Source organism: Haliaeetus leucocephalus, unplaced genomic scaffold (genome assembly GCF_000737465.1).
Source record: "Haliaeetus leucocephalus isolate CR32 unplaced genomic scaffold, Haliaeetus_leucocephalus-4.0 Scaffold93, whole genome shotgun sequence".
Classification (NCBI taxonomy): domain Eukaryota; kingdom Metazoa; phylum Chordata; class Aves; order Accipitriformes; family Accipitridae; genus Haliaeetus; species Haliaeetus leucocephalus.
Window position 1 is genome coordinate 631918 of NW_010972529.1, and position 12404 is coordinate 644321.

The 12404-nt window shown below is 44.6% G+C and overlaps 1 protein-coding gene across 1 annotated transcript in view; it reads right to left on the bottom strand.

The window, feature by feature from the left end:
• Positions 1–12404, bottom strand: part of HUNK (hormonally up-regulated Neu-associated kinase) — a 57177-nt gene that overhangs the window by 5608 nt on the left and 39165 nt on the right. Inside the window, exons 7-9 of the mRNA XM_010585330.1 lie at positions 8732–8867; positions 4014–4182; positions 2820–2903 (exon numbers count right to left, since the gene is read on the bottom strand). Coding sequence (XP_010583632.1) covers positions 2820–2903; positions 4014–4182; positions 8732–8867 — 389 coding nt within the window. The remainder of the gene's footprint in view (positions 1–2819; positions 2904–4013; positions 4183–8731; positions 8868–12404) is intronic.

A 12404-nucleotide genomic window follows, 5' to 3' on the forward strand; every position in this document is an offset into this window, starting at 1 on the left:
TGATTAGTTTACCCTGGGTGAATGTTGCAAATAGTCTTATAAGTATTTTTAAAACTTACTAACGTTATTTCTCTTAGGTGATGGTTGTGAGAGGGGAAACGACCAAAATCCTAAACTCCCAAGGTGACACAATACTATTATATTTTAAAAGGAAAGGAAGATTTCCTTCAGGGGAGTTATAAAAGTTTGCTCTTCACTGTACCATGCACAGCCATGTAATGGCATGCTGTCGCACAATGCAGGAGTTGTACCGGTATGTTATACTTGAATAGGTTTGGCATTACATCATCCTCTGCTATTTCCTGTCCTGACCTCGACCCGAAAATCTACCCTTAGTCCCAGCAACGGATTTGAAAGGAAGATAAAGGGTATTTGCCTTGGCCATGTCTGAAATGGTGATAGGACAATGACACAAGTTCTTAAAAGTTGCAAACTTCCTGAGTCTGAGCCCACCAGCTACCCTGTGGGAGACAGGTATCCCCAGTACTGGTCCCCTGGATTTGCTGGAGGGACGGCCGCTCATCACCTGAGGCCTCTCCAAGAAAAAGAGAGCTGGAGAGAGACAGACTGCTGCCTCCTTCCTCCCTGTGCTGCCCAGCTGCCCTGAGCACCAAAATGAAATCAGCCTGCAAAACAGCCTGGTTACTTAGCACCCTCAGCCCTGGCGCACTGATCCCACCACCCCAGGTTTGGAAACCTAATGGAGAAGAGGGGCTGGGCACGACCGCTGCCTGCGTGCCCTGCTGCCTGCCCCAGCAGGCAGCCCCTCGATCGAGGCAAAGTCCTTATTGCACATTGCTGGAGTGAGGTGGAAGAAATTCAGTCAGCTGCTGAAACCGAAGCTGACCAGCTCTCCTCTCCCTGCTATTCCCATGGCAACACACGGCTACGCTCTCTGTGCAGTGTCTGCCTCGGGACCAGTGCCTCCTAGTTCCCCTCTGGAAATGGGGGATGATAAGAAGACTCTATGTGCAGCTCATGAACATGCCTAAGATTATGAAATCTGTATCCCTGGGTCCAAGTGGTACCAACTGATCCCAGTGGCACAAGCTAGACGCTACCAGGGCTATGTTCCCATCCATATGAAGGCATTTTAGGAGAGATGTCTGCCAGTTATAAAGGGCAGTAGCATCCCAGGGTCTGTATTCACCCACGTGTGCTGCTGTAACTGTCCTGGTACAGTAAGTGTAACACAATCCCCTTGTGTAAATACAGTTAAAGCGATATAAACCATGCTTTATACTCAGCGATGCCCATGCAGAACAAGAATATACTGTATTATTGTTGCAGTGTCTGCACTGTGATTGCATCAAGGTAACTATTTCAAGAAAGAAATGACACCCCCCCATCCTCTAAATAGCTCCACTGGGACCAGCTCCGAGTGCAGGAGAGGCTTTGGAGGGAGCCTTTATCCCTACAAACCAAACTGGGGTCATACAGTGGCGCTACCGTTAGTTTTCAATTATCCTTACGGAAGTCAAACACCACTTCCCCTCTAGGGGCGCGGGGATTTCAGGACCACCACCAAACCAGACCATGCATTTCTCTCGGCTACGTGCAGGTACACGGGCAGACCTTGCTGCAGGCTCCCCTGCACAGGGTAGGTACACAGAAGCTGTAAGCTACTACCTGGATAGCAGGCAGAGCATGCCCATGGCTCTCTGTCACTGCACAGAGAAGTGACACCAGCAGCTGGAAGAACCTGGCCCAGAGAGCGTCAGGATGCACCATGCGACATCTGCAGTGTTCACCTCCAGGTACCTGCCTGTGTTTCCAGAGGAAGGTTGCCCTACAACAGCTTGAAATAAGCTGTCAAAGAGCATTTTGAAATATTATATTCATTGAGTCTACCCACTGCTGATACATTTTAAGTAAGGTGGGTTTTGATTTATGTAAGAAAAGAATTATAAGTACTTTGCCCTGCTATTTCCATCTGGCTTGCTGTTCAGCTTGTCTTGCAAGCAGTCTTTAAAATAAACAAAACCAGCCATGACACAAAACTGCCCTGCGATTAGACCATCAATCCAGCGCTGAAGAGTAGCTTTTGAAATAGGTAGACTCTTCAAGAATACTGCTCTTTGTCTTGGTAGGTAAGACTTGCACAGCTCATATTACTCTCGTAATTTTAGTGCTTGGCAAAGAATCAGCTGGGGAAGAAAAACTCCAGCTATGAGAAGACTCCTATTATCTCATATGTATTCTTTTAATATAGACTACCTTCTCTATTTGCAGGCAAAAAGACTGGAGACTGACAGAGCAAAAGGTAACCTGGTTAAATCTTTTCTCTGGCCAAGGGAAGTCCCTCATGGTGCAGTGGGCTAGTTCTGCATCACTTCTGCTAACCTGAGCAGAGTTTTGTGCTAATACAGTTTCATTGTTTCTGGTAGTCAAGCCAGTCTTGGCCCAGGACACCAGGAATGCCAGGTGACCAGGGATGATCACCCTGGCTGTCACTCAGCTCTCTGCCCTACATCACCAAGGTCTTGAGACTCAAGGCAACACAACTTCTTACAACACCAGCAACTTGCACCCCAGAATGAAACTACAGAGCCCCCTGAAGAAGTTTGCATTATTTTGGTAAACAGAGCATTTAGAACTTTTATTTTCTTCATAAAAGTCACCTTTACACTTCCACCCTAGGGGGTTGCTATTTGTTCCTTTGAAAAGAAATTGAAGGAATTATTTGTCCTGCACAGGCAAGATCACAGGCCTTTTTTTTCTCCACAGGTCCAGAAATCCATCACCTTAATCACATTCACCGGGGATCCTCAAATTCAGTCTGCTTTCAAAGTACCTTAATGAGCTTTAATGAGCTTTACCTCATAGGAGTCTTTATTTGCCTTGTATTTTTCTATCTGGTATAGTTGGTTCTTGTGGCAAATATTGTCCTGGCCTTCAGACTTCTGTGGAGAGAGAAGCACAGAAAAGTAAAGTATGTAAGATAATTAGAGAAAACTAACATTCAACTACTGCTTAATGGACCGTATCCACTCTTGGCATTCGGTGGAGGTGTGTTAACTTACAGAGATGGTGAATTTGGTCCATTACATTTTAAATATCATTGATGGCATCATCATTAAAACAAGCTTGCTAAAAGAACTGAGAAAAGAAAAAAACTAAGAAGCTGTTGTCAGATCGGAAGGCCGTTGGGGATAATTTCTCTAAGAAGCAAACACATTAAGAAGAAAACTCCATACAACCCACCCTCCTGTCCATGCAGTCACGTAGGACCCTACAGACCTTCAACTAGTTCAGACTCCTTGCCAGACCACAGGCAGCTGAGTGGAGAGGCCAAGGGAAGAGAGTGTGCAGCTTGTCTTTGTGCGCTGTGCCCATCCTAGCACTCCAGCAAGTACCACGCAAAACGTGGCCTGAGAGCTCCGCTCCTCGGGATGTACAAGGAAGGATGACATGTGGCAGCAGACTCCTGCCCTAGAGAAAGCTGCTGTGCAAACCCATCAGCAGTGTTTCTGACCCCCAAGCCATACTCAGGGGCCAGGAAGGGCAGCAGGAGATTAGGAGACTTTATATTCATGTTATTTCTCATGTAAAACTTTCAGCTAAGTTTTCACTTAAAAACTAAATAAAATCTTAATAGCTCTTAAGCTTCGTCTTGATTTCCTGAATCAAATTACATTGTGTTATTGATATTTCAACTGGCAGAATTATCTCAACATACAGACACAGTACACACAAGTAAGGCTCTTCATGGCAACAGTTTGCTTTCTATAGGGTAACTGCCTAGCCAGAAGGAATCTCCTATGGAAACAGGGACTTGTGAGACATAAAGCCTATCAGCAATGCTCTCTGCAACCTGGGGAATTCTTATCTGAAATAATGTTATTAGTTTGCAAGGAATACCTTCCCTTCATGGTTACTGTTACAAAATTATCAAAAAAACCCACCCTTGCGTAAAGCCTTGAGATCAAATGCCAGCAAGCTGGGAAACTTTCAGCACTTTTTTTATTCCCCTCACCCACTTGTCCAAAGAATTGGCATCAAGCAGTACTTACCCTAAGGCTTGCCAAGTAACGCTCCAGCTTCTTATTAAGTAGAAAGTAGATGGCAAGTGTGTGACTTGCCCTGTTTGAGAGCACAGTGTTGATGACATCGCTGTTCTTGTAGCCGAGCTTCTCGGTCATATGGAGCAGCACACTTTGGCTAAGGTCCTCAAGGTGAATCCTGTACAGAGAGAGAGGCAGAGCATGCTGTTCGTACCATCCTGCCAGCAGCAGAGTCTTGCCAGCCACAGGGGATGTGTCAGAGTGTAAAGAAAAGGCCTGAAAGGCTCAGTAACATTGGAGCGATTAGCTCTCTCCTCCCGTGAGCAGGCATGAAAAGGGCAGACTGTTTGGGAACCACAGGCACCGCAGGAAGCCATGATAGCAGAACGAACAGCAGTCTCCCCACCATGTCCTACCCTGATGTGAAATGGCACCGTGATGCTCAGGATGCCGCCATTTGTTACCCTACAGCTGACTAGTGAAGACCGTCAAGATCATCTGGCTGGTTTTGAAGGAAAAGAGGTAAAATCCAACTCAGGTAGCTACATTTGGCTTTCTGAAATGACCTTTCCTTGTAATCAAACACCACTGCGTTCAGCTTCGCTCCTTACCTGTTGCACAATATTCATGCACTAAGTAGCTAGAGCATTTCATGCCAAAGAAAGGGGATGTACAGGGAGAGTTATTACAGCAGCTCTCAAAATGGTAAAACTGCTGCTATACTCCTGTCAGTTAAAAGCACAATTACAATACATGTTTATGTATGTGCTCTTCTCTAAAGTCTGTAACAGACTCAGCCAAGGCGAGAAATGGGAGTACAGCAGCCTTGTGGAAATGGCAAAGCATCTTCTCAGTCTAAGTTAAAACCAGATTTTCCATAGAACTCTGCTCCTATTTAGACCTCTAAATGTGCTGGCCAGGTTCCCAGATGTACCTGTCAACTCCCATCCATCTCCAAAGAAATGCTGGGTTTCATTGCTTTCTAAAGAATATTCCTTGCTCCTAAGATCAAGCCTAATATCTGGCTAAGGCAACTTAGGGGAGTGTAGGTTGTGGGCTTTTTACAACCTGCCTTCCCCCTTCAAAAGCACCTTTCTCCACCTTTCCCACTCCTGCCCTGCTGTCCCCCTGTCCTGTGCATCTGTGATGCGAGGAATGCCCGGACAGCAGTCTGGGCCTGATGTAGAGGACTTAGACAAGATCTAAAACACAGTCTGGAAAATCTCAAATAATTCTTTTCCTTTATTTGGCGTGCTTACTAACATTTGTTCTGCAGCTAAGGAATGCTTGGGGTTGGGGTTTTTTTTAAGTTTTTTAAGTTCAAAAGCAAAACTTATCTTGGCCATTGCACGTTAAAGCATCTGGACAGCAAAAGAAACTCAAGCAATTGCTACTTGAAGCAAAATGGGAAATTTTTGCTTGCCTTCAGGGAATTTCATTAATAAAAGCAAGCTTATAAAAAGCCTGGGAGAATATTCTCCTGAAAATGCAGCTTCTGATGTTCTTCCACCTAATATCCATGCTCTCCCCTTTCCTACCATGTTCCCATCTTGGGAACGACAGGTGTTACCCCCCAAATGGTGGAAAAGCACTGCAAGAATGTAACACAGCCTTTTGCTTGTGTTGATTAAGAGGGGAAGTGATTCTTCACAAATTCAGTAGTGCATTTTTCTGAACTATTTCAACACATCTTACCCACATCTGCACACTAACAAAAACCTGGGAGACACTCTGTCGAAGCTGACTCTAGTGGTACTTTCTGAGGCAAGCTGAACAGGAGACAGGCCATGTCTAAATATTTCAAACTTTATAGAGTATTTTCTCTATAAGGCTCCAGTATGACAAAGTCTAGGTGGGTCAAGCTTGGGACATCAACTAATTAAACTAAAGAAATATTATCCAAAAAATGAAGTGAAAGAAAGAATCTGTATGGCTTTTATCCTTTACAGCTTCACATAAAGTCTATGTTCAGATAGAAGGAGTATCCACTTTGTTTTCAGATCAAATGATGAGAAAAGCAGTGCAATGAGAGAGAAAGAAAGAAAGAAACTGGGTTTTTTAATAGCAAAGCATTGCATTCCACATTGATGTCCCCTTTAAAAGTGCTTATAATAGGAAAGGATTATTATCATCACCATATTCACATATTTGCATGAGCAAACATATGCCCCTTCTATAGTTCGGCACTGCATTTTCTTCTGTTCTTCCATTTGATTTGCTTCCCTTTAGGAGGGAATGATTAATGGGCACTCCATAAATAGAGAGCATTGCACAGCTATTCTATCTAATAGAGGCCAGCCCCTTCTGTAAGTCACCTACCTAAGTGCACCAATGAGCAAACTCTAGAAGGGACACTTCCACCGCAACCTGACTAGAGCCTGACAACTGCAAGGAATTAAAAAATAGAGGCATGGAAATGTACCTATAAATGCAAAAGAATTGTGAAAGCACATTCAAGCCTATTTCTGTCTTTTTTCCTCTTTCCTGCAGATAAGACACACACAGCAAGAGAATTAAATTACCCATACAGCTCTCAGTTACACTTACATTCACTTAACAGATGCCACATTTAGTAGATTGATTACACTCATTACGACAGTGATTTCATTAGCTTAACGACTCATTCAGTTTACACTTGTTTTCCCTTTCTTTACCATACAATGTTCAAATGTACCATACTTCAGTACAGTCCAATGTACCATAGGAACTCAGATTTCCTTTTGTTGGACAGCATACTATGCAAATTAACTCAACTGCCCTTAAATTTGGGGCAATAATGTTGAGATAATGGGTCTGCCTGCTCTCATTCTTATTACTTGCAAAATAATTGTTCGTTCGTAGGGGCCATCTTTATATTCTGTCCACGTAGGTCTGGGGATTGCAGGCAGCTGGCCTCACATTTGCCCTCCCCTTTTCAGTGGATGGCTCTAGTGATACCTCCAGGCATCCAAGCTGCTCAACATCCATCCAACCATATTTTGAGAGCAGGAGACCTGTTATTCTCCTCAGGTCAAAGAACGGCATATTCACAGTGATTCTCCACGATGCAGTACTTTAAAGTTAAGACACTACCTCTGGAAGGGAAATGCTTGCTGCTAAATTAGGGCACCTCTGTTCCCTGTCAATGCAAAGAGAAAGGGAGGTGACTCAGGTAGGAGCCCAGACTGTGCAGGCTGTGACCCATAGGCCAGCCAACAGCAACGTCAGAGTCAAAGGTCTCCAAAAATTCCTAAAGGCCTTCCTGAGATTCAGGGCTCAAACTGATTTCCCGTACCCAGGTCTAAGCATGATCAAGCAGTGGCAGCGCTCACCACCTGCTTCAGCAGTAAGAGAGGGGTGCTGCAGGTGCCTCTCAGCCCCACGGGGGCTGGATCCACAGCTCTGAAACATACCCTGTTCACCTGGCTAGCAGTGGAGCAGAGGGGAAAACAGGTGGGAGGCACTCTTACCAGCAAAGCTGTGACCTGGGCTGAATGCTGAAGGCTGGCTGTATGTATGGCTTGAGCATGCCTATGGGACTGAGTCCTTCAGGGCACCGACACAAAAAGATGGCCTGGTTGGTGAACACCAAATCATTTTTGGGTGGAGGACAGTGGTTCAGACGTTCAGACAAAAGTAAGTTATCACGTCCCTAGGCATACGCTACATGTGGTATCTGGCAACTGAGTAAACGGTAGGGGGGGAGTTAGGATCTCCACTCTGGGACTCTCCTGTTAGCAAGTTAGGACAGAAATTTTGGGGCACTATCAAATTTTAAGCACCAAAATTAGGCTTTAAGTTGCTGTCTCTGCCTCAGTGTTACTTCAGATCTTGACCTGCAAGCTAGTTACTCCTCCAGTGAATCCTCTGCAGGTACTAGATAGCGTATGAGACACAGCTGGAGGGCTTTGATACAGGAAGGAGGTTTTATCTGATCAAATATAGATATATATTTCTAAGTGAGCTGCCTGAGGCTCCATTTACAGTCACTGCAGAGGAACTCGGATCTCCTGAGCACAAAGTCATCCTACTGCAGAATCAAAAAGAAGTCAGATTAATCATTCTGTGAAAAGTGCCCTTATTTCTCTCTATTGACTGTAAGGGGAGCCCAGACTGGCTGGCTCATGTGTCAGTTCTACACTGCAGATGTTTAAAGTCAAGCAAGATTATATCTAACCAAAGTGGACCACAAGTATCTGTTTTTCCCTAGATGGATGTTTGGCCATGAGATTTGTTCTCTGTTTGCATTTAGTCATGCATTTAGCACCATGCAGGTATTCAAGATCAACATCCAACAAAGCCAGATCATTTAACTCTGACCTTTCTCACCACAGTTTGCATATTTACTTAATCCACAGAACCTCATGTATGTATCACAAATAGGCATAGCCTCTACTGCAGAAGTAGCTTAGCTTTTACTGACAAACAAGAAGATCAGAACTACCTGTCACACATACCCACTCCAAGGTCTGGAGCCAATTAATCATATGATCTGCACCACAGACCACCCTGCAAATAATGTACTGTATGCCAGCTTCTAATTTAAGGTATTGTTTTTGACCACCTCAAGCAACACACATTCAGTGGCCAATCCTAACTACTTTTAGGGTGGAGTCACAAAAGCAACCCCAGAAAATGCACTGGGATGCTGTCACACAAATGGAACTGAAACACCAGAGCCGGTCACATTTTAACATACATAATATATACAGACCCTGGCAGGCTTTCTCCCCTCTTTTGCACAGTACCTGTTTGGATATGTGACATTAGGTGGTGCTCTTCCAGGGTAATTCTCATTAAGCCATCGATTTGCAAGTGCCTGCTGGATGTTTGGTCTCTTTGCAGGATCTGGCTCTAGTAGAGATCGTAGAAAGTTTATGGCCGCTGTGAAGAAATCAAGCAAAAAACCCAATAGCTATGTCATCTGCTTTATGACTTAACACAGTAGTTGAGTTACTACAGGTGTGTAGCCTGACCAAGAGTATACTAAAAAGTAATGTTTTCCTTATGGTATGCTCTAATGTCCTTGAGAAAAAGGAAAAACTGATAAGGCATTAGTAAGTAAAATAAACATGATTTATAATCACAATGATTTATAGAGTCATAAAGGAGAGAAGAAAAAGTGCCTTTTGTTTCAGAGCCTGTTTAAAGTTTCTGAGCAGGTTAGCCAAAATTTAATTTTTGTATGAGGACAAGAGGCCTGAGTAAGGTCAGAGGCAAATCACTCAATCTGTGTTTAAAATAGAAGGAGATGGACGGGGGGTGAGTGGAGAGGAGGGGAGGGATGCAGAGCTGGGAGGGAAGACATGGAGAATTGGGCTCCCTTTGACATTGTAAGGACAAATTCTCTCCTGGCTTCTATCCAACCCACAATCAGTTGCAGGAGGTTTTAGCCAAATTAAAAGAGTACAGTAAATTAACAGGCTTCATTCTGTTTTCAGATACTGAACCTTCAATTTTCAGTGACATTCAATCATCCTTCGGGATTTTCTTGCAAAAACTCTCAAAAGTACTTTTCTGATATTTTTAATTCATGTACTTCTTTTATGTTTAGGAGCAATGAAATCAAGTGATTTGCTTAAAGACTCACAAGAAGTGTCTGTCTGAGCTGAAAATAAACTCTGCTTTAACTAGGTCTGGTCTTTATTCCTCAAATTATCAAGGCTAGATTCCGTTTATCAGCTACAAGATAGTAAAGAGTTAACTATGTCCTCTACAATTCCCTGCATGAAAGATGAAGAAACCTAATTCTGGAAAAACCAAGATCAGAATGATTTTGTAGAGGAGACACAGTCAAGTGAGACGATGCTAGATGAGTCCTGAATGAAGTCAACAGCAAGCAAGAGGCAGAAGTGATGGCTGTGGCAGTTTTCTCCCAGTCAGATGGACAGGACCTTGGGGGCTTTTTTCCACCTTCTTCCACAGCAGATCTGCAGTTCCCCTCCTATGCTCTCCTGAGCATGTCGTGTCTACTCATCTCCTTACTAGTGCAGGTGCCCTGGGCAGTGGCAGCACAGGACCACTGTGGCACGGGACGTTGTCCTCTGGGATGTGCCTTCTGAGTAAGCTGCAGTACAGCCTTGCCAACACAGCTACTTCAGCTCAGCACAGGCAAACCAAAGCCCTTGAACTCTTGTGTTACAAAGTAGATTGAATGGGATGTGCTAATGCCTCAATGCTAGAAAACTGCGGAACTATGAGCCAGTCTTCCCATTCAGGTTTACAGGCATTTGATCTCACCGTCACAGCACGCTCACTCGGCACCATGCCATCCCCTACTCTAAAGCAGAGCAGCCACGACATGTCTTCTCCACCAGCAATACAGCGGAACCCTCATGAATCCCTGTTCCCACACGCAGTTTAAGGAGAATAATATGCCTGCTCATGAGGCCACAATGTCCTCATCTAAAAAAGGCATAAACGTTAACCTAGGCACAGCACCTCTGCCCTTCACTGGTTCTCCTCTGTGAGAATGCTGCCCTCCTCCGTGTTTGCCTGGCTGGCTTCCCGAGCATTTTAATCTCCCCAGGCCCACCCAAATCACCCCTCACCTGCAGTATGGGACAGGATGGCTGGTCTGATGCATCAGGGCAAGACAGTGGACGGGGAAGGGAGGGTTTCTCCTCAAATAAATCAGAGTTAGACCCAATAGGTGCCAGCTCCTAACAGCCTGGGTAACCTCGGCATTCAACATCCCGCAGAAATCAAGTATCAGCTGGAGAGGGCCCCGAGAGGCTACCCGTTTCAATGCCGGCCTACTATCAAGAAGCTTGTATGTGGAAGAGAGTTACCATTATGTATTTACTGGTTCAGCTGGGCATCAGCTGTGTTTTTTCTAAGCCCTTTCCTCACAAATCGCTGATTTATGGGAGATACTTTACTTAAATCTTTCCCAACATTTTTGTTATTTTCCTACCACAGCGATATTGCGGAAGCAGCAGGAAAAGCCTACATCCAAGTTCATAAGCCTGCTGGAAGCTGATGCTACAGCTGCTCTCCGCATGCCCCCAGTGCCCTCCCATCATGCCTCTCGGGCATGGAACCCCTTCATTATGGCAAACAACAAACCCCTTGTTCTTCCATTTCACCTTCTCTCTCTCCAGTACTTTCACCATCTCTGTGTTAGAAACCACATGTATCCCATGGGTTCAAAGCAAAATAAATAACCCCTCCCCAAACCAACACCCTCCCCCTCCATCACCACCACCTTCAGTCTGCAAATCAGCTAATGTCTCCTTAAAAATCTTACTTTTTTCCCCCCTTGGCAAAAGTCAGACTAATTAAATGAGGCTTGTGAAGCACCACAGAGATAAACAGATCCAGATCAGGAGAAACTAATTCTGGAGAGAACATCCCCCCTGGGAGGGTCCCTGGCCGGCCAGACCTGGGCAACATGGAGGAGATGAGTAACAGCACTTTGGCTGACTTCAGCTCTCAGGTGGTACAAGGAGGAGAGAAGCCTTTTCCAGTTAGCTGCACGGCTGTGGGACAGCAAAATTAGTCCCCCAGGGAGCAAACACAAAGCTGCCCAATCAATTTTTGGACCCACTGTGTATGAAGCGATTTTTCCTGCCGCACCAAGTAGGCTGGTGAACAAAGGGCACTGTGAAACACCCTGCTAGGGCCTCGTTACCTGAAGCCTCGTTTATGACGAGCTTGAGGACAGCACTAATCTGATTAGCCAGTGACCTGCACTTGGTGGAATTTTGTTCCCATGGTGTAATTTTGGGGCAAACTTTGCTCTTTTGACAAATGAGAGACCAGCATAATGAGAAACGACATTTCTCTCTTAACTTGCTTGAATGTACCGAGGTCAGTGATGACCAGAAACAGAGTGCGCTTCAGGTGGGGATTTCAAGACCTCTGCTGTCTTCATGTTCCTTGTCATGAATGAAACCAACTTAGTGTCTTGTTCACACTGTCAGGGTATGCCTGGTTATAGGTATACAGGTATTGCTTACAAAACTGGCCAGAGAAAATGCAATGAGGTCATTTCACAAGCCATGAGCGAGCTCCACCTAATAAAATCCTTCCTCCAAAGTACAGGCATGGATAGACGATGGCTTTTCTTCTCGTCTCTACTTCATTTCTCTGTTCCAGAAGGAAGACCATGAGCATACAGAAGCAGTAAATTGAGGAAAAAAGGAATGTGTGCAAGGTGAATACCAACTTCCTGAGCAACTGAACTCTGCTCACCTAAAATCAATAATCAGATAGCTGTGTTGTTTAAGAAGCTTAATAAAAAACAGTTTCCTAAATGAGAAAATCAAACACTAACTCCAAATTTTCCCTGTTGCTACACACTTGCTTTGGGTGCTGATGGTCACCCAACATTTTAACTAACACAAATAAAATATACTCTTGCTTAGTGATAAGACTGGCTACTTTTACGATGGGACTGTCTGTTCAGTAACTGTGAAA